At 45.2% G+C, this 21,395-nt stretch overlaps 1 protein-coding gene across 8 annotated transcripts in view; it reads right to left on the bottom strand.

The window, feature by feature from the left end:
- Nucleotides 1-21,395, bottom strand: part of BMAL1 (basic helix-loop-helix ARNT like 1) — a 100,388-nt gene that overhangs the window by 21,360 nt on the left and 57,633 nt on the right. For 4 of the 8 annotated variants that reach the window (XM_039863645.1, XM_039863643.1, XM_039863644.1 and 1 more), the window contains 8 exons: nucleotides 15,313-15,441; nucleotides 9,893-10,017; nucleotides 9,053-9,199; nucleotides 8,492-8,512; nucleotides 6,743-6,781; nucleotides 6,407-6,448; nucleotides 4,926-5,083; nucleotides 3,069-3,148 (listed from right to left, as the gene is read on the bottom strand). In XM_039863645.1, the coding sequence (XP_039719579.1) occupies nucleotides 3,069-3,148; nucleotides 4,926-5,083; nucleotides 6,407-6,448; nucleotides 6,743-6,781; nucleotides 8,492-8,512; nucleotides 9,053-9,192 (480 nt within the window). In that variant the 5' untranslated portion in view covers nucleotides 9,193-9,199; nucleotides 9,893-10,017; nucleotides 15,313-15,441. Of the gene's footprint in view, nucleotides 1-3,068; nucleotides 3,149-4,925; nucleotides 5,084-6,406; nucleotides 6,449-6,742; nucleotides 6,782-8,206; nucleotides 8,278-8,491; nucleotides 8,513-9,052; nucleotides 9,200-9,892; nucleotides 10,018-15,312; nucleotides 15,442-21,395 lie in introns of those variants that run through there. The other 4 variants (XM_039863647.1, XM_039863646.1, XM_039863648.1 and 1 more) reach the window with 3 other exon arrangements.

Genomic DNA, 21,395 nt, shown 5'->3' with positions numbered 1-21,395 from the left:
ATGTAGCACAAAAGGTGCCTGGGAAGAAGGTAACTGTGACATCTTGACATCTAGGCACAGTCAGGCCTGAATCTATGATATGAATGAAGTAGATTTCGACACATCCCGTGTCTCCAAAGACCAGTGAATACAGTCAGTATAGGGTAGGCTCAAAGCATTCTGACTCTGCCTTACTCGGAAGGAGCTGGGGCGAAGGAGACAGTGGAAGAGCAGAGGTGTGAGAACACCACAAGAGTCATGGGGACACAGGAAAACCAGGGGCAGGCTCACTCTTGAGGATGGTGTTAGTTTATAAGAGATACAGTGCCCTGGGAGGGTCTGCCTAGTTTTCAAAACAAAGGAAGTAGAGCATCTAGACATTACAAACTGATCAGGTAGACTGCCTGACACACCATTTACAAAAGAGGTTTTGAAAGCACTTAGTGAAGCAAGCAGTTAGTCAGATTTGCACAAGGACAAGGAGAAATCCAGCTCCTGCTGCCAGACTGTTCCAACACAATCTGAGTGGCTCTTGCCTTCCGCTGAAGCAAATTCCTGAGAACTGGGCACCTGGACATGGCAAGGGACTGGGCAGGACTTCACAGCCACTGAAATAGGCCAGAGAAGAAAAGTTTCGTCAGGGAAGACAGATCTCCACTGGTGTTGTATAAAACAGAAGAGCAGAGAGACGAGCCCAAGATGAAGTATTTAGCTTAAATAGCATTAAAATCCTCGTTCCGTACTCTTGTAAGTATGGACATCTGATAGGGAATTATTTAGAAAAGCAACGACAAGAAAATTAGTAAGCATTTGTCATTATAAAAGGAGCTTGTTATATATACATTAAGTCACAAATAATTATTTTTTCCTTAAAAACATCAAATTACCAGTATGGCAATCAAGACCGGCTACTTAATTTGTGAGGTTCAGGACAAAATGACAATGCAGGGACTCCTGCTCAAAGATTATGATTTTCAAAATGGCGACAGCAGAGCATTAAACCAAGTGCCAGGCCCTGTGTGACTGCACAGAACACATGCCTATGAAGCTGGCCCTGGTGGTTTCTCTAGAAATGCAGCAGACATAGTCTATTTCTTAACTTCAGCAAGTTCCCCCCGAGAAAAAGAACATCTTCTGTATAGAAAAGGATGGAGAGGTAAGGAGAGAGTTGAATTTGAATAACTGTGCCCTGAGAATGGTAACCAATGGACCATCACTAACTTGCCAGGTAGTGATGGTGGGCCCACCCTACATGCAATGGCGCCACCCTAACGTGTTCATCAGTGATTTGATATTCCGAAAACACTGCCATGCATATACATAAGTACTAAAAAATGTTTGCTGAATTAGTGAATGAATGAAAATGAAAGACACAAAAGGCAAGCTTGTCACATCTACAAGTCACAGGAAGCCTCAAAGGATCACTAATAAACTGGAATGTGGGACCATCCAATAAACACATTTTGACAGATAAAAGGGAAATTCAAAAGAATGAACTATACCTATACGAGATGGAAAAAAACCTGGCCTAACAATAATTTCTGTACAAGAGAGTTGGGGATGGGCAGGATTACAGCTGCCAAAATGTGGCACTAAAGACCACTTCTGGGGCAAGGGATGTACCCAGCCCTATTCAACCCCAGGCCAGCCAGATCAGAGCCGAAGTTCTGGACTGGGTTGTGAGATCCACTTCTGGAGGGACATCAAGCAAACAGATGTGGCTCTGGAAGGCATGTTTGACAAAGGTTGCTGGGAGGTCAATTCCTAACCCCCTTCTCTCTTGCCTGCCTCTACTATGGAGACTGGAAAATCTAAACCCATGCTCTGCAACCTGCCCTGCAGCTAGGGGTGATCAGGCGAATCTTCTTGATAAGCTGAAGGCCCCTACTGGACTTCCAGGAAGATGTATCCTTTCCTGATAGAAGGAACCACTGGCCTTATCTGGCTGGGGCTGGCTACCCAGACCTGGCACAGCCACCTCACTACACTGAGGAAGCAAGCTGCATTGCTAGGTCGTCATGGTTGTGTGAGAAGACAGAGAGTCTGGTTCCTGCTGACCCCAGTGGACCACCGCACCATCCCCTCACAGCCTACCCCAGGGCCAACTATCCTTGAGAAATGAAACCCTATTTGTCCATCAGGTCTTCTGTTCCTTGCAGTTGAAAACTTTCCAACTGATACAGCATATTATGTGATAATAGATAGAAAATACTAGAATAAGTAGGCAGGCCAGACTTACAGAGGGCCTGGAGCCACGTAGAGCTGAAAATGGTACAAAAACCCAGCTGGACTACTCCTTCTCCTGGAGCATTGCAAACATCTTGCTCAAAGAAGGGTGCCAAGGTTCTACAGGAGTCTTAGCAAGTGAAGTCAACCCTGGCTGTGGGAGACAGTGCCAGGTATCTTTCCTTTTAGTTACGTTTTCTATTTTTCTTTTACAATTTGCGAGAGGACACGTTTCTGACTTCCTTTCTTTCCTTCAATTTCCAAGTGAATCTCACTCTGCCAGAAGCATGCCTTGGAGTCCACTGCAGACTGAAATCTGCAGGGAGGCCAAGTTCCCACGGTGCCACCTCAACTGCCTCTCTGCAGAGTCTGGCAGGATGAAGGAAGAGCTACGATCCAGCAGGTGAAAGCATCACCTCCTCCATTTATTTTCCTCCTTGGATCATGAAGTCTTTGGAAGTTTTGTTATTTTGAAGGGATTTTGGTGTAACGATTTTGGTGGATGTTTTTGCGCGCTAGTGGTTAAGTGAGAATAAGAGAAATTCTCAGTCGTTACCAGTTTCAGTCCCTTTCTAAAACCTTCGTGCAGGAATGTGATTTTTAACTACCTCCAATTTTCAACAATTGCCTCTTCGGTTTAAAACTACAGTAGCATAGACTTTCAAGGGAAGACGTGGAGGAGGAAGGTCTCGGGAAAGAATGTGACGGCTGTCCAAACAGTAGCTGGAGGCGGAGAGCCAGAGGAGCAAGTGGGCCTAAAACGGTTCAATACTGACACTCTGAGTTTCCACATGCTGGTACTTAACTCCGAAATTTGTAAAAAAATAAATGTTGTACAAAATAATCCCGTAATTGCAACATACCCTGAGAATGAGGTGTTTCAATTCATCATCTGACAGAAAAGTCGGTTTGTAGTTGGCTTCTGTGTATGGATTAGTGGCACCTGAGCAGGAAGAAAAAGTTGGCACACTTTATATTGAGATAAAGTCTCATTCTACCTCACTGCCTCAAACCTTCCAGATGCGGCCTAGTTCCTACCATCTGGGATTTAAATTTTACCTCCTTTTTTCTTAACTGAGACAAAGCAAGATCTGGCTTTGAACAGAATCCTGTAACGCCACAGAGAATTTCATTGAAAAGAGAACACTGTTGCCCACAGGAGACTTAACAAGCTTGCTTTTGTCACTCCAGGGAAAACCGAGAGCTAATGGAAGGAAGTTAAAAATCTGCTTCTAAGAGAGAAGGCAGCTCTGGAAGGAAACTGGTAGAGGTGCCTGGGAGGGTTCCCTCCTCCCAAGATGTGTATTAAGTGGGTTGTCTAGCAGTCCCTCAAATCACCACTCTAAATGTTCTTGGGAAATCATCCAGTCTGCCAGGCCCTGAGTAAATATATTGTGGAAGACATTTAGTGTGAGTTTCTCTCCATCAGTGGTGACTTAAATGAGCTTGGCAACCTAGAGAAATGCATTACTTCAGTCAATGCAACTCCAGCTCCCGGGACTGAAAGGGAACAAGACTTATGTTTAAAAGGCTGTCAATCTGGCATCTTTCAGAAGAGCAATAACTTAACAGAGAAAAATGCCAGCAGTAAATGACTTTGAATCTGCAGAATAGTTAGTGGAATAGTGAATAAAATGAAATGGTTCCTTAATACTTCAAAGTACCATGGGGAAGGAAGTAAACAGACCGTGTTCATGACTTTCACGTCAACTAACAAGGCACAGATTATTGATCCGCATCTCTGCTTTTTATAACTCCAAACTTGCCACTCTTCCCCTTCCAATTTAATTGACATTATCTTTTAATAATTTAATCTCTACCATCTTTGCTAATATGAATTTTTAAACACCATTCTCCAAGCACAGGATACAACACTTATATTTTAGAATAAGGATCAAATCAGACAAAACCAGCTACTTCTTATTTCTGGTGGCTTTGGGGAAATAAAAAGACACAACTCTTTTACCACACAGGTCAGAAGTCTGACTGAGCGCCCACTTTCCAATTTCTTCAAATAGTCTAAGACTAGCTATGGAAAATCCCAGAAACGGCATTCACTAAAATGCCTGATATGTTTCAGCTTTCTCCTGTGGTTTGGATAATTCGCTTCCATGCTTCTGCTTCTGTTTTCTCACCCTCCCCACACTCAGAAAAGAAAGAAAATACTGTTTCCCTCATAAAGGGCCCATCTGGTTTGGGGAAATTCCAGGAAGAAGAAAATATTATCAGTGTTCATTCCTGACGATAAAATTGTCGGCAAGAACCATCAACCAGTGACTCACTCTTCAAAGGAACCATGATGAATTTTTCTCTTAAAAACCGAAACTGGCTTTCATGTGTCTCTAAGTTCACCTACATTTCTGATGTTTATCATTGTATGGGTGGGGTCTCAGCATGCACATATACGAGAAGGGATATCAGCGATGTCCAATCTGATATGCATGTAGCCTGATCATGCGCACGTACAAACACATGCACAGAACACAGCCTCTAACCTCTGGGGATGTAGGGTGGCAAAATCACACCCCGATACTCACTTAAGCTCGACAATCATTTCATTTGGCATTGTGTCTATTGCTGAAAATCACAGGCATATTACTCAAGCCTACACATTTGCAAGTCATAAACATTTGCCTTAGGGACTCAGGAACATTCTAGGCAACAGTGGTAATAAGAGCTGTGGGCAAGGGCAGAAAGGACAGTAAAGCCCAGGGTCTCACCTCGTAACGTTTTCATGTGCTGAACAGCCATCCTTAGCACAGTAAGTTTATCTAATTTCCTGGACATCGCGTTGCACGTTGGTACCAAAGAAGCCAATTCATCAATAAAACTGTTCATTTTATCCCGACGCCTCTTTTCAATCTGACTGTGAGCTTCCCTGAACATTATAAAAAATGATTTCATAAAAAGTAATGGAGCATCAAGGAAACAATGACAAAAATAAGTTATAACTGTTTCAATATTCATCTGACAAGGCAAATTTAGAATCTGCAGAATGTTTCAAACTAGACTTTTCTACTAAAGTCACCAAAAAATGGCCTCACTGTCAGGTTGGCATTAATTTTTTTAAGCTTACCTCATCTTTAGAATTGAGAAATATAAAAACTGTCTTTTCAAGTAAACTGTGTAGTTAATTTCTCCTGATTTATTTCCCTTGCAGCCTCTGCAATGCTGGATTTTAAGATGAGGGTGGAAGGAGAAGGCAGATGAAGGTTTCGAAGAGAAAAGCCTCCAGAACAGTCATTAGCAAGGGTCCCATGGTCTCCAGTGAGCCCTGTCTCTGTAAGGAGCCCATTGTGTGGCCTGTCAGAAACTCACCAAGTTGCCAGGTAACTAACACTGCCATCCCTGAAACAACCATGACCCGACCTAGAGTCGATGCTATATCTGTCCCCAGGAGCCTCCTCCAAAGAATCTCACGCTCCTCCCTGCCAAGAGTTGCTGCCTACTGAGGCAGAGTGACACTTCCACCGTCACACACTCTCCCTGACTAGTTTGCACCTGCCATTTGGGACTGTCCCCCTACAGAGATGCATCAGTGGAAATATAGTTGGCTGCTGCTGCTGCTGTAGCAACAGAACCATGGGACCTCCTGCCACGGCTGGTCTGTGAGAGAAAAGCTGGAAGTCTCAGGTCAGCTGAATTCTGCAGCCCCGAGTTCTGTGTCATGATAGAGCCTCAGATGGCCCTGGAGCTAAAGGCAAGAGAGCCGAGAGTGCCCATATGGAAGGGGGTCAGCAAGTATGGCTGGAGGCAGGAGGGACTGAGTTAGAGAATTTATTCAAGGGAGCGGGGTCTCCTCCACATCCAGCCTTCAGTTGCAATTTGTAGTGTAAAATGGGGAGGTGCAGTCTAGGAATTGAATCACGGAGCCAGGTCTCCTCTGGGGCACCTGAGAGTCAGGAAGGAGCAACCTGCTGAAAACTTAGGGGAAACCTTAGCCTTCATTTATTTTCTGCTCCCTCCAAAGTCCCCTCAGGTTAGACATGCTTAGGCAGGAAAGAATGAAGGATAGCTCAACCTGGAGAGAACAAGGGACAGAAGGCCACATCAAGCCAAGGTCCACTGCCCCCTGTTTTATTTCCTACGGATATGACATTGTGGAAAGGACTGTTTGACAGGGACAAGACGCACACGGCCTCCTTGGCTGCACTCTATGAAACCAGGACAGATTTTAGCTAAAATGATGGCCCAAGCTTACCTTGCATTTTTGATCCTTCCTTGGTGCTCTGTGTATTCTAACCTAGGGGGAAAAAAAGCAAAAGATAAAAACACAAATAAAATCCCCCTGGAGATTAATGGCCAAGTTACACCTTTGTTTCTTCCCTGTTTAATGCCTGTCATCTCGCTACAACATACAAGGTTGGTAGTTAGCTGCACTGGGGGCTGGAGGGAGACGATCTTGAGCCCACAGGATCTCAGCCTCCTTGCTTATCCCCAATCTAAGACATAGGTGGAACCTGTACCAAATAATAGAATGTGCAATGCAAGGAAAATGGCTATAAGGCTGAAATTCAAATGACGAGGTTCATGGTACCTTCCATGAGGGTCATCTTTGTCTGTGTCCATGCTTTCTCTGAAAAAAACAAAAGAGAACACGATTATCATTAAGACAAACAAAATACCTTATCATAATACAGAATGCTCTCGTTTATCCAGAAATTAAACAAGGAGAAAGCTCAAACAGCCAAAGTATTAATTATTGATGTATTATTATATAACAAATAATATAGTCCAACAAATAAATACAAACAACTTGAACTCAGACTGGTTTTCTAGATTATCAAAGAAAATTTATACATAGTCTCAATAGTTTCTGTGTTAACATATATTTTACCATATTTTGATTGTTTGAAAATTGGGAATACAAAGCATTTATGGAAACTCTTAACCAGGGTATCCAAATAATACCTCATTCCCCACTCCTTGCCATCATTCTGGATAAATGGAGTTTACTCATTTGCAAAACATATTAAGCATCAAATATATATGTGCATACATATATATTGGTGTGTGTGGGTGAACTGAGGAGGGGAAATCAAAGTACCGAAAAAAACCTGAGCAGAGCCCTGAGGCAGCTTTTCAAAGGCACTGCTACCCCATTTTCTGGTTCTCAGCCAGCTGGGAAAGCCTGAAGAATCAGGGTAGAGGAGAGGGTTGGGGCAGAGGAGCATGGAACCCTGTTGGGCTGCAGGGGGTCCTGGGGTCACAGCAGGGCTCTGCCTCCCTTTAACAGACTCCAGAATTCCAAGTTTTATGGCACCTTGTGGTTCAGCAGAAAATAGATCGAAATCCTCAGAGGAAGGAGTTCCAGATCCCACTGTGGTCAGCTCGCAGCCTTCACCAGCCCCTAAATGTATCAGGTGGGCACTGACTGCCACCTGGGCCTCTCCCCTTTCTTTTTTATCCCATGAGAAAGGAGAAATTATGGCCTTTCAAACAATGTAGTAATCTCAGGGGCAAAAACGACTTTCTTAGGAACGCTGAATCACATCCTGGGCATTCTAGAACTGTGGTTCCCAACCAGGTGACCTTGATGTCTTCACAGGCAGAGTTCCACCCAGGCCACACAGGACAATGAAAACTTGCCCTCCCCTTTTGTCTAGACTAGTGTCTTCTCACTGAGGCCAGGTTGATCATCTCCGGTGAGGAGAAGCTTTGCCTGATAGATATGACTTTAGTACATTAAAACTGTAGGGAAACGGATTATAGTTCCTTAATTAACAGGGTCTCCATGAATTACAAAAGATTTGCAAACTGGGGTCCATAAGGAAGACCTGAAGGTCCTGCGTGGTCACAGGGTTGGAAACCACAGATCTAGACAGCAGGTCTCAGAACATGTCAATGGTCCATTAGCACTTGCCAGAGACAAGGGGTCTACAGAAAACATCTCCTGGTCTCTCTGTTGGGGAGTTACTTCTATGGAAAAACACCTTCCGGTCCTCACACCCACACTCCATCCCCTCGGTGTTTGCTCTCTAAATCATCTGGGATAACTTACATATTAATCATAGCATCTCCTAGTGGGCATCTGACCTCCAGTCACTGTGCTCCCCATATTCGACCTGTGAACTTCAGCAGAAAGGACATCTGCTGTGGGGGGACACCTCTTTGGAGATTTTCCCTCACTAAACAAAAGAAAACCTCTTACATGGACATTTGGGTAAGAGTCTATGCAGTTGTCTCAACAAAACAAAGCGTGCCTTTGAACGGTCTCCACTGCCTTATTCCCTAGGTGTTTGTATAGATATAGAAGAGTTGTCTATAAGTGTGAAAGTTTACTTACTCAAAAGAAAAGTCATCAAGTCTAAAAAGAAACAAAAATACTATTTAATATAACAGGTACATACTAATTTCAATCATGTTTAAGGACAACATCCATGTTCCTATACTGTTTTCAGAGATGACCTTTACTTAGCATTCCGCAAATATTAAGCAACTGATGTCTTTCTCAGGAGAGGTCCTCAGGCAAAGCTCTCTCAGAAACCACTGAGGCTACATTCATAGACTAGCCATCTTGCTCACAATGAGCAAAGGAAGATGAAGGAAGGGGTAAAAGGAAGAACTTAGCTTTAAGCCTCTTCTTTTTCCCTTGATGCGGAATAATTTGGGGACACAAGGGGGAAATAAATGCCTCAGTATTGCTGGAGGCTCCCTCTTGCTTGCAATCCAGGGAAAGATAAAGGGAAAAAACCAACTGTGTGGCCACCTGGAGTTGAATCTTTCATTCTGATCCCTTTGCAGAAAGAGGATCCTTCTTCCAGGAGAAACAGTAACTGGCCCCTAGATGTCCCATGCCCATGAACTGACACCAAGTTTAGCCAGGGGAAGAGCCTAAGGGCCTTACTGGTAGTCGGTGGAGCTGCCTTTCCGTTTGCGGTTGCAATCCATGCCACTGGTGCTGAGGGGGCTGGAGAGGAGGTCAGTGGCACCCGGGGACATGAAATCACTGATTGTTGAAGAAATGTCCATTCTCTGGTCCGCCATTGGAAGTCTGGAATTGGTACAAGGAGGCACAGAGGCATGCTTATTTCTATGTGCTCTTCTAAAGGAGGGGGCGGGGGGCGGGGCAGGGCACTTGTTGACAGCACCAGCACATCAGCACATCTCTCACCCAGTGAACAGGGCCATGGCAGGAACGGGAAGAGCCTCGTACTTACTTTAATAGTTATTACAGGTAACTTAGGCTCACCCACTTGTCTTTCTGAGGAAAAGCCCAGAGAAGCCAGGCTAGGTTGCAGAAGAACTAAACCAGAGCCCAAGGCTCTGGAAGTTACAGCCAGTGTGCCTCCCTCTGAGGGGACCACGTGTGCCAGATGTTCTGACAGTCCTAATTTCATTTTCTTCCAATGAATAAATCCGATCAGTGAAGTAAATGATAGACTTGCTATCTTTGTATCTTTGTTACAACTTCTGTAAAAGTTGTAAGGCAGCAGAAAATATTTTCCAGACTATATTTAAAGTCAGACCTGGGAGTCAGGTCTCTCTCTACAGTCCCTCTTTATCAGTGGCCCAGGCAAGATCTGTCCTGTCTGCCCAACTGTCCTTTTGTGCCCAGCATCCCTGGCAAGGAAAACTTTGCATAATGAAATAAAGACACTGTAAATAAATTTGCAAAACATTTTGAGAATTCATATTTTAAAAACACAAAATGAGCTGGCCCCCCTAAAAAGTTGACAAGTAGTACCTTGCAAGGAACTCCAGCTCCAAACCAAGTTGAAAGGGGCTGTATACTGCCCACAGCTGGGGTCTGAGCTCCAAACAATGTGACTGGGGCTGTCACGCCTTTGCTCTGGGCCCAAGTTTCCTCATCTGCAAAGCAAGAGGTAAGTGTGAGCTCTTGTTTTCACTACTGTTATGCTTACAGATTAGTGAACCAGGCCTCCCTGGTAATGTGCCCATTAGGTAATGTGCCAACTTTTCACTTTCACAATCATCTCTGGAGTGAACTTATCTCCATGCACTTGAACTATTATCTCCTTCTATAAATTTCTAAAAGTAGGACTGCCAGGTCAAAAGGAGACACACGTCATATGTTTGGGAACATACTAAAACACTGTGCTCCATAAAAGCTCCATTAACTTATACTTCCAATAAGAGCTCTTATCATTCTGAAGGGAAAAGCAAAACCTCTTTTACTCGTATTTTTAAATGATTACAGGTGGTATATTCTTATATTACAGGCATTTCAGTTTTCCTTTGTGCCTGCTCATGTCTTGTTTCTTCTACCATGTTGTCTTCAGTACTGATGGGCCTGCTAACTCATGTTCACCTGGCCCCTGAAACTGCTGGGAGAGAAAAACATACGAGGAATCGACTGCTCTCACTTTCAATCCCTTGCCTCTCATCTCAGGGGCCCAGTGCTGCCCAGAGGGCCCCGACTTCCACTCCATGTGTTCTCCCACGCTGCTAATGGAGAATGTCATACTTCATCTTTTCTCCTCAAACCTCTGACATCTCCCCAGTCCTCACTCTCAGACAACTTTGTTTTCTACTTCACTAAGAGGACAGCGATGGCAGCTACCAGCCTACCTAGACGCTGCTGGTTAGGACTCCCGTACCCCACGTGTGCTGACTTCGTCCTCTCTCCGAACTCCAGACCATCAATCCAGAAGTCTCTCCCTGCCCCTAATCCTGCGTCATCCCCTTTCTCCATCTACTGGATGACTCTCATTAGGATAAAAACACACTGCAAAAATTTTCAAAATTGAGGGGAAAAAATTTTTTTGAACTCTATTCCTCTCCAGTTACTCCCTCATTTCTAGTTCCTTTCCTCTTACTCTCTCTAAACTAACTCGAATCAGGTTTTTGTCCCCTTCATTCCAATAAAACAGTCTCTTTTGTTACCACTGACCTCCTCGTTGCCAAATTGAATCACCAGTTTTCCATTTGCTCTCTACTTGACCAGTCAGCAACATCTGAGAAAACTGATCTCTCCTGCCTCATTGTCTCCTGGCTTCAGAGATGCCACAGTTTCCTTCTACTTCAGTGGCCAGCCACTCTTTTTTGGTCTCTTTAGCTGGTTCCTCATCTCCCTCGCTTCTAAATGAGGGTCCTATGGCTGTTCTCTCTGTCTATACTCATTCCCTAGGAGATCTGTCTAGTTCCATTGCTTCAAATACTATCCATCCTACACCAACTCCCGAATTTACATATCTGGCCCACACTTCTCCCTGAATTCCAAGCTGGTATAACAAACCACCTCCGTGACCTCTCCCGTTGAATATACAACAGAGATCGCAAACTGAAAGATTCATAAACAAACCCCTGGTTTTCCCCAAGCCAAGTCTCTTAGTCATGCCCATGTCAGTAAACAGTATTTCAACCTTTCTGGTTGCTCAGGTCCCAAACCTAGAAGTCAATCCTGACTCCTTTTACAACCTGCATCCAATCTATCACAAATTCCAGCAGATCAACATGAAAAAAATCCAAAATTCAACTACTTCTCCCCTTTTTCCTTTATGTTTCTGCTCAAATGTCACTTAATGAAGCTTCCTTGACTATCCATATAATACAACTCCCTGTCAACCCTCCTTAATCTACCCTGCTGTGCTTAATTTTTTTCCATAGTCCTTATCAAAATTTGGCCCACAGTAATCTACTTTCTTTACTACCGGCTGTTCTCTCCATTAGACTATAAGCATCAGGGGAGCAGACATTGTTTGGTTTACTGCTTGTACCCTTAGTGCACAGCACACTTCCTAGCACATGGTAAGTACCCAATAGCTGTTGAATCATAGGATTTGTACATTAGAAATATATTCTTTGTTTGTCATGTTGTAAATACACCCCCCCCCCGCTTTGCTTTTAACTTTGCTATGGTGTTTGCATGTGACACTAAAAGTGACATTTTAAAAAGCGTTTGTCACTCCAAAATAATAATATTCTTCCCTTTACTAATATTTAATTTATTTATTTTAGTTTCAGGTATACATTGATATAGTTCATAGACATTGATATAGTTCATAAAACGATCCTCTCAATTTCTCCCTCCCTCCCCTGACTCTCCACCTAGCCAACATATTAATGCTAATTGCATTTACTATGCCATGTTCTCCATCCACATGACCATCCATTAGCTATTAATTTGTACATCTTTAACCCTTCACCCCATTCTTCCAAACCCCCAAGCCCCCCTCCCCTCGGTCCATCATCAAATTGGCCACTATATTTGTGTCTGTTTTTGATTACTTTGTTTTTATTCCTTAGATTCTGCATATAAGTGAAATCATATAGTGTTTATATTTCTCTGTCTGACTTAAACACCTTCTAGGTCCATCAAAGCAGTATCTTTTTCCATCCCCTTCCTTTTAGTCTGTGTGTGTCTTTCAATCTGAAGTGAGTCTCTTGTAGGCAGCGTATGTAGGGATCTTGTTTTCTTATCCTTTCAGCCACTCTATCTTTTGGTTGGAGCACTTAGTTCTTTTCCATTTAAGGTACTTATTGATAGGAATGTAGTTGTTACCATTCTTTATTCCCATTTTTGATACATGTTTTTTCTTCTTAAAGAAGTCCTTCCAACATTTCCTGTAATACTGACTTGGTGGTAATAAATTCTTTTAGCTTATTTTTGTCTGGGAAGCTCTTTATCCGTCCTTCAACTCTCAATGATAGCTTTGCTGGATAAAGTATTCTTGGTTGGAGATCCTGGGTCTTCATCATGTTGAATATTTTTTTGCCAAGCCCTTCTGTCCTGCATAGTTTCTTTTGGGAAATCAGCTGCCAGTCTTATGGGTGTTCCCTTATAGGTAACTATCTGTTTTCCTCTTGCTGCTTTTAATATTTTGTATTTAACCTTTGGCATTTTAATTATGACGTGTCTTGGTGTGGGCCTCTTTGCATCCCTGACTGTTGGAATTCTCTGAGCTTCCTGGGGTTTTATGTCCATTTCCTTCACCGGGTTAGGGAAGTTTTCCATCATTATGTCTTCAAACAGCTGTTAAACATCTTGATTTTCTTCAGATACACTGATCAGATGTATATTTGGACCCTTAATAGTGTCCCATATGCTCCTTAAATTATCTTTATAGTCTTGCCATTTTGATTGAGTGTCCTTGGCTTTCCCGTCTTCTAGATAAGGCATTTGATCCTCTTCTTTATTCACTTTGTTTATTCCATTTCATATACTTCTCAAATAATGTGTTTTTCATGTCAGACTGATTCCCATTTATAATTTCCATTTCCATTTTTGTTTTTTATCTCTTTGTTGAAGTTCTCACTGAATTTATCTATACTTCCCAAAAGTTCATTGTGCTTCTTTAAAACCCGTGTTTGAACTCTGCATCTGTTACATTACTTGACTCTATTATATCTGGATCTCTGTTCTGTTCTCTCATATGGTTTCTGTTTCTTCGTCTTCCCATTCGGGCTGCCTTTCCGTGTCTATTTCTATGTACTAAGAAAAGCTCCTAAGTCTCTTGGTCTTATTAGTGTAGATTTGTGAAGTAGGTGTCCAGTGGCACAGTCCTAAGAGGGGTTCAGTTGCAGGCAAAGTTTAGCCCCAGCCTGTGCCTCTCTATGGCCACCTGTTAAGATTCAGAAAGTAATGTGCAGAGGCTGTTCTTATAGTTGCCTCGAAAGGCCACACCAGAAACTGTGGCCAGCTGCCTCCAGTGTGAGTCTAGGTGCTGCTCAGCAAGGAGCACCTGATTCGCTGAGGATATACTTGGATGTGGCTTGGGTAGGGCCGCGAGTTGGGGGAGGTGAAGTAATCCTTCTGGGCTGAGAGACCTCTGTTATCCAGTTTGATGACGTCACAGCTATGGTGGCACTGTGTGCGCGCAATGGGATGGGGGAGGGCTCAACAAGGAACAATGGATACAGCTGGCACTTCTATACCTAGCGAGTCTCGCCTAGGCCCTCACTCCCACGATGTCTCCCTGTAAGTCCTTGGTGCCCACTGCGCGCAGCCCAATAGGCACTGGTGCTCAGAGCGAGCAGGTCCGTCACCATGAAAATCCGCTCCCAGACGCAGCCCCTTTAAGAGGCGCCTGCCGCTGCCGCAGCCTCCGTCTCACTCAGCCGCTCCAGATCGGGCAGCCCTGCATCCTTGCCCAGTCCTACCTTCTGCCGTTTCAGGGTGCTTTTTTGGATTTCTCCCTAGTTGTATGGCTTGTTCATCTAGATACCAGGTGATTTTTCCTTGCTGCTTGCTCCCTGTTTCTGTTGCAACTTTTATTTGGTTGCCAGAGGGATGAACAGAGCCTCTACCATCTAAGCCATTTTTTTCCTCCTCAATATTTTTATAATTTTACTTTTTTTATTTAACTCTTTAAACTATTTAGAAATTACTTTTGGTATACTACCTATTGTTGGAAATGTATTATTTCCCTCTAATGGATAGACAACTGTCTCAACAACATTTACTAGACCAGCGGTCCCCAACCTTTTTGGCACCAGGGACTGGTGCTCCTATAAGAATCTAATGCCCGATGATCTGAGGTGGAGCTGAGGCGGTGATGCTAGTGCTGGGGAGTGGCTGAAAATACAGATGAAGCTTTGCTCACTCGCCTGCCACTCACCTCTTGCTGTGCAGCTCGGTTCCTAACAGGCCAAGGACCGGTACTAGTCCATGGCCTAGGGGTTGTGGATCCCTGCTAGACCATATATCCTATTTATTGATTTATTATCTAATTCTAGACTTTCTATTCTGTTTCTTTGATTTAGTTATTTTCATATTAGTACCACACTACTTATTATGTGGCTTTACAATACATTTTAATATATGGTAGAACAAATGCTTTCCCTCTTTTTACTCTTCATTTTCAGAAATTTCCTGGCTATTTTGATTTATTCTTCGAGGAGCATTTTATAATCATTTAATCACATTAAGGGCCCTGTTGGGTGGCTGCCATTGTTGTTATATTATTGCTGACATTAATTAGACCAGGAATGAGTACAGAGCTCAGGGTCTTGGTGACCCTTTGGGTTGCATGTCAGACATGAGGTGCCACCTCTAGTCCCCACCCCCTCTTTCTGAACAGCTGGACAAACTGCATGAGGTGAAATATTCCAAGTTTCAGGGCCTGGAAGCAACCACACTTCCTGAAGGAAGAACTACCACCGAAGCTGGGGGAGGGGCAGGTAGGGAATAGGATGACTTATTACCTGAAGTGACAGTTCTTAAACCTCAGATCCACCTTGGGAGGAGTAAGGAGCCACTGGACTTGTTGGTCACCTCAAAGCGGTTTTCATGTTTTGTAGTTTCCTTTTAGGCAGTCAACTTCTTCCAGAAGCCTAGAGTGTGCCCACAGGAAAGAAAAAACCCGACAGGTCACTTTGGGGCAAATAGATTTAAAAACTTCATAGTAGCCAAGGGAGATGGGGTAGCTGGCTCATGACTCCTAATTACAGGGAGTAGCTGGATGGCTTACAATCCCATCCTTCAGCTGCCTGTTAAACTAAACTGCAAACACATGGAGGAATCTGGCAGGAGATATTTTCTGTGAAAAACAATGCCTTTTAAATTACTAAACATGGATTCTTGGACATGACCTTAAGAGAAGGAAGAGAATTATACTTTTCATTTCTCCTACTGGGCCAAGCAATAATAGTGAATGCTCACTGGGTGTGCACTTTGCATCAGGCACTGTTCTTACTGCATTATGTAGATTAACTTATTTAAACTTGAAAATAACTCTATGAGTTAAATACTTTTGTTTTCTTTATTTTACCAATGAGAACATTGAGGGAGAGAGAGGTGAAGGAACTAGCTAAGGTCATATAGCTGGAGAGTGGTGGGCATCTAGAAGCTACACTCAACTCTTTCTCTCAAGAACAGTTGCCTAAATCCAGACAACGAGGAACAATGGAAAACAAGTCTTTGGCAACATTAAGCTCAAACAAAATGCCAGGAGGACCAATACCTTAAACATTTTAGCTCGCTCCCAGAACTTTTAAGAAAGTGTCCACGAACCTCAAGTACGTCTGGGCACACACAAAACTAAAGGAGAAATCAATTTTGAAAAGGCACATGCTTGTGTTAATGTGGGTGCTGCCCGACCCATCTCCTACTGGCAGGACAGAGAGTTCTCCGCTCTGCCCCTGTGCTCCCCAGTCTGGGAGGAAGTGGCTCTGAAGGAAGACAAGGGGCGCATCCTCCATCCTACTCCTTCCCTGCCCTGCCTCAAGGTGGCAAGACTTAGATTTTAAATGAGATTTTATTGACCTCTCTGAAGCACAAATTCTGGTGTTTCACATTCCGCTGGCTCATTCTTACTGTCTTTGGACTACCTATCTTTGTCTTTCTTGGTTATACAGGTCTTCAAATGAATATCCAGAAATAGAAACTATTTTGTCTGCCTAATTTATTCCCCTTTGCTGTCTGACTCTGGTAACCCCAGTCTCTGGGCCTGTGCAAACGACCTGACCAGGACCTCCAGACTTCTTGTCCCTAAGCCTCAGTTGACACAGCAGTAGCAAATGGACACAAGTCCCCAAGAAGTGCCACTGGAGGCAGGCTTACTGTATTTGATTCCATCTAAATCTGATTCCCAGTCCAGGTCTCACACTATCCTCTCAGCCCCCAAATCAGCAACCGAGGATCCACAGCTTCCCCTCTCCTTCTCACACCCCAAAGCCTCCGCATAGCCTTCTGATGATGGATGGGTCTAGTCACCTCCCTCTGCCCGCTGGCCATTGCCTCTATCCAGACTGCCCTCCTTTCCAGCCTCACCCTCTCCTCCTTGTGGTCAGAGGTAGACACCCCCCTTGCTTAAAAACACTTCAATGACTTCACTGCTTTGCCCCAAACCTACATAAAACCCCACACTGCTTAGTAGGAAACACCAGACCACTGCAACAGCTTGCTTGCTCTGGAGCCTAACCTCCCTCATCAGCCGCCAAAAGCTTCAGGCCACTGAGCTACTTAAGTTCCCAAGGCTGTTCGGCCTCAGCTGTGCCCACACTGCTTTTTGTAGGTGTGGTTCCCTGTAGCCACGCCATCATCTGGTGTACTCCTGCTTCCCTTTCAAGTGCCTTCAGGTGTCAGCCTCCAAGAGAAGCCTTCTGGCTCCCCCCGCCCCCACCCCCCTCGCCCCGGGCTGCTCCTGCCCTGCCCTTCACACCCTGCAGCCTCTCTCTGCTCCCCACCTGCCCTGCCCCATCTCGTAGTTAGGTGTCTCCCAGGACCCAACATCTCTTTCTCCAACTTCCCTGAGACTTAGATGAAGGTCCTATGTACCAAACTTCATATGAAATGTCTGAGTTTGATCATTTTTTTCCAATACTCAAATTTACTTTATAGAAATAATAAATGCTAACATGGATTTTGGCACTATATTTTACAAAACGAAAATCAGAAGGCCTCTTTTTTTTAATACGCTGGGACAACCTAAGGAAACTTAATCAGCCGTGACACTTAACAATCATTTCTGGAAAACTGTTTTCTCTCCAAGAAGGTGTTCTTAGATGTGAGACAATAAAACAACAAAAAAGAGGAAAAAAACCCCAAACCTCTTACTGTGCTAACTACTTCCAAAAGAGGTTTCGGCCAAGGGAGGAGGCTACAAGAGACCGAAGATACCTGTGAGAGGGGCCCTTGCTGAAGGGACAGGGGCTCAGGGCCAGCCATTGTGCAGCCATCCAAGTGGCGCACAGCAAAGGCATTCTTGGGGGAGCCTGGCCTGTCATCGTGGGGTCAGGGGCCAGCCACACGTGTGCCTACTTCGGAGCTAGAGATTTCCAAAGGCGGGAGGGAGGCTCACTGGATGGCCAGAGAGGGGCACGAAGGGACTTGTGCAATGTGCCTGGGAAGAACTTAGGGGTACCCTCTGTCCCACCTCGGTCCTCTCATGCTCCTTGGAGCACAGGGAAAGGAATTTTAGGGGATCCACAAAGGAGCAAGGGGACTAGAAGAGGAGTCACAGCCCAGGCCACCCTGCAGAGATGCCTCAGCAGCTGAGAGGAATGAGGGAGAGTATCATCCGCTATTAGGTGCCAAAAGGACACATGGCTGCTCCTCTGAGCAGAGCAAGGTGAGGCCGAGTCGCCCCTTAAGAAACCCACACATACCATCCACAGCAGCAGTCCCCAACCTTTCTGGTGCCTGGGATCGGTGGTCCTATGAGAATCTAATGCCCGATGATCTGAGGTGGAGCTGAGGCGGTGATGCTAGCGCTGGAGAGTGGATGCAAACACAGATGAAGCTTTCCTCGCTCGCCCACCACTCACCTCCTGCTTTGTGGCCTAGCTCCTAACAGGCCATGGACTGGTACTGGTCCATGGCTCAGGGGTTAGGGACCCCTGGTCTACAGGAATATGACCATATCCAAGACAACAAATCACAGATCAGGAGCCTCTCTCGGCTTTCCCTTCTCCCTGCTCCAGCAGCCCAGAAAAGAAAGGGAGCATGTAATCGTATTAAGGTTCTAACTATTAGCTGCTCCTCCCTGTGAGGAGAGTCTGCAGATCGCCTCGGTGTCAGGCCTGGCCCTGTGACTTGCCTCAACTGATGAATGTGAGTGGATGGGACAGCTGCAACTTTGGAACGTGTGTTTCTTTGTGGCGAGACCAGCAATTTCCTGAACAGAGGCTCCTCCTTTAGCCCAGGTCCTGGATGGAGACCAGCAAGAGGAAGAAATAAACCCTTGTGACTGTAAGCCACTGAGATGCTGGAGTTGGTTGTTACTAGGGTGACCAAGTCTTCTGTTTGCCCGGGACCTTCCCATTTTAGCACTAAAAGCCCTGCATCCTGGGAAACCCTTCTATCCCAGACAAACCAGGACAGTTGGTCACCTAGTTCTTACTGCTGTATCACTCCTACGATGCCTGACACGAGCAGGAGGAAAGAAAGACAGACTGGGATGCTGGAGCCGCAGACCAAGCCTGACCTGGGAGGAGGGAAAGGGAACAGTGGCATTTACACTGGACTAGTTTAATCTTTACCATAACCTATCCATCAATTGTGATCATTATCCCAATTTTCCAGGTAAGGAACTAATGACTGAAGAGGCAAAGTTACGTTAACATGACACAGCTAGCAACGGGGACAGAACCCAGATGTGTCTGGCTCACTAATGGTTCTAACCACCACACTGCTGCTGGTCCTGCCTCCAAAACCACTCCCACAAAGAAACACACAGACCCCGAACAAGCACTCTGGGAGAAGGAATGCGGGGAAATTATATGATGAAGCAATCCTGGCTCAGGAAAGCTACAGAAACCAAGCCAACACGTTGTCTCTGGGCTTCCTGGTAGCCAGGGCAGAGAGGGCAAAGGCAAGCCCTCACACAGGCTGGGAAACATACCAGCTAGTTTATCTGGACAGACTGAGCAAGGAGGGGTATCTGTAGGGGAGGTTCCTTCTACGGGTCCTCAGCAATGCTCTACCAAATGGCTCTGGGGAAACGAGCTTTGTGAGAGAACAGAGGGCTTTTCCTTTTTAAAAATGGGACACCAGTGAAAGCCTGTCCCATTCTTTTGCCCACACTCCCAGGAGTGACAGCTGAATGGAGTTCTGTTAAGGCTACTTTGTAAAACCCCAAGATGTCACTGGGATAATGGCTTTTGATGATGTGACTTCATAAAAGGGCACAGCTTAGGAAAATACGGACCATAGTTAATCAACATCCCTGACTACCCTTGCTGGCGGCTGTAAGCTTATCGATCTACTTCCCCACAAAACCCCAAACTCCCCAGGAAGGGGCCCTGTGCGGCCACTCCCACATCCCCAAAGCCTGCAAGGAGCTGGCCCGAAGCACAGCAGTGTTCTGGAAGTACTTTCCTTCCCCCACCCAGAGAGCCGCAGCAGCTGGCACCTGGCCCCGTTCCACACATTTCCCACTACATGGTGCTTGCTGGTGCCCGACTCAAGGTTTACTGAGAAAATGAATGTGGAGTTGCTCTGGTCTGTTCAGATGGTGGTGACCTTTGAGCAGAGGTGAGAGGCTGAAAGGGTCCTGTACCCTCTTCAAGTCCCCCTTGATCCTGATGGTTACTGACAGTCCATGGGGAGTTTGGTTGCCTTTCTTTGCATCAGTTGGATCTAGAGAACATTCATCCAGTGAGAACAGGTGCCTTGAGCCTAAGGTAACAGGTGTCTGCACCAGGATCATCCAGCATGCATTTCTCCAGCCCCTAGGGGAAGCCAGGGCACTGGGGACACAGGGAGGAATCGGCAGTCCTTCTGTTCAAGACTCCCTCAGTCTAACTGATAAAGACGTGGTGGCATGACCCCTGCAACAGGCAGAGTCATGCTCGCAGTGCGAGCAGCACACCACATTGCAGGACTCCGGGATGTGCCTTCGCCCTTGTAGGTGGCAGAGATTTGTGGAGCAATTATGATAAATTTCCAGCAGGTGGCAGTCAAGTGTTTTGAGGAAAGAGTGGGCATAGGTAAGTTACAGAACCAGAACTAAGGAGAAAATACTTCACTTACTGGCTGGTGTGTGTGTGTATATGTGTGTGTGTGTGCACGCGCGCGCGTGCATTTGGGGGGGAGGTGTTGTGTAATGGAAGGAGAAGGGACCAGGGATGAGGTAAGACTTGAATTAGGTGTTGCAGATGTTTGCCTGGTGGACTGGATGGTGGGGAGTATGTGCTGAGCAAAGGAGAGGGTCTTTCTGGTGGCTGTCAGGGCTTGGGGGAGAACTGTTTGTGGCACTTGTGCACCCAGTTCTACTGGTAGCTCTAGATGCTTGGGAATCCCGAAATCAAACATAAATCAAAAAGATTGCCTTTAGCTATACAAGGCTTGGAGGGACAGTTGAGAGGGTCTCATAGGGGCAGGATTTGTGAATCAAATCAAGGCTGCTCTTTGTTGAAAAGACCCCCAAAACCATTGATGGAAGAGAGTCTACAGAATTCCAGTCGTGAAGGGCTACCGAGGGCTGTAAAAGTCAGAAAATAGCATGCATCTAGCCCAGTAAAGGTGCTCAGTAAATGTTAAATGGATGATAAAAGGGATGCCTTCTTAACCTTTGCTAAATTGATCCCTGAAGTATAGTAAGGAGAACAACCTGAGGAACAAGCTAATCCCACTGGGCTTTCTGGGAGAACTCTTGGTCCTGGATGGGGATGTACAGTCCTGGATGGGGGGCAGCCTCCCAACGGCAGAGCTCTCCTGACTCGGAGCCTCGGCATGCTCCTACATTCAAAGAAGCACACCTCCCTCCTGATAACAAGGACCATGACTCAGGCTCATTAACCGAAGACCTAAAAACCTGGCTCCTGTTTTCTTTTCCTTCCTTTTT

The sequence above is a fragment of the Pteropus medius genome, unplaced genomic scaffold, assembly GCF_902729225.1.
Source record: "Pteropus medius unplaced genomic scaffold, Ma_sr-lr_union100, whole genome shotgun sequence".
NCBI classification, from domain to species: Eukaryota; Metazoa; Chordata; class Mammalia; order Chiroptera; family Pteropodidae; genus Pteropus; species Pteropus medius.
This window is presented reverse-complemented; position numbering and strand designations above follow the sequence as displayed.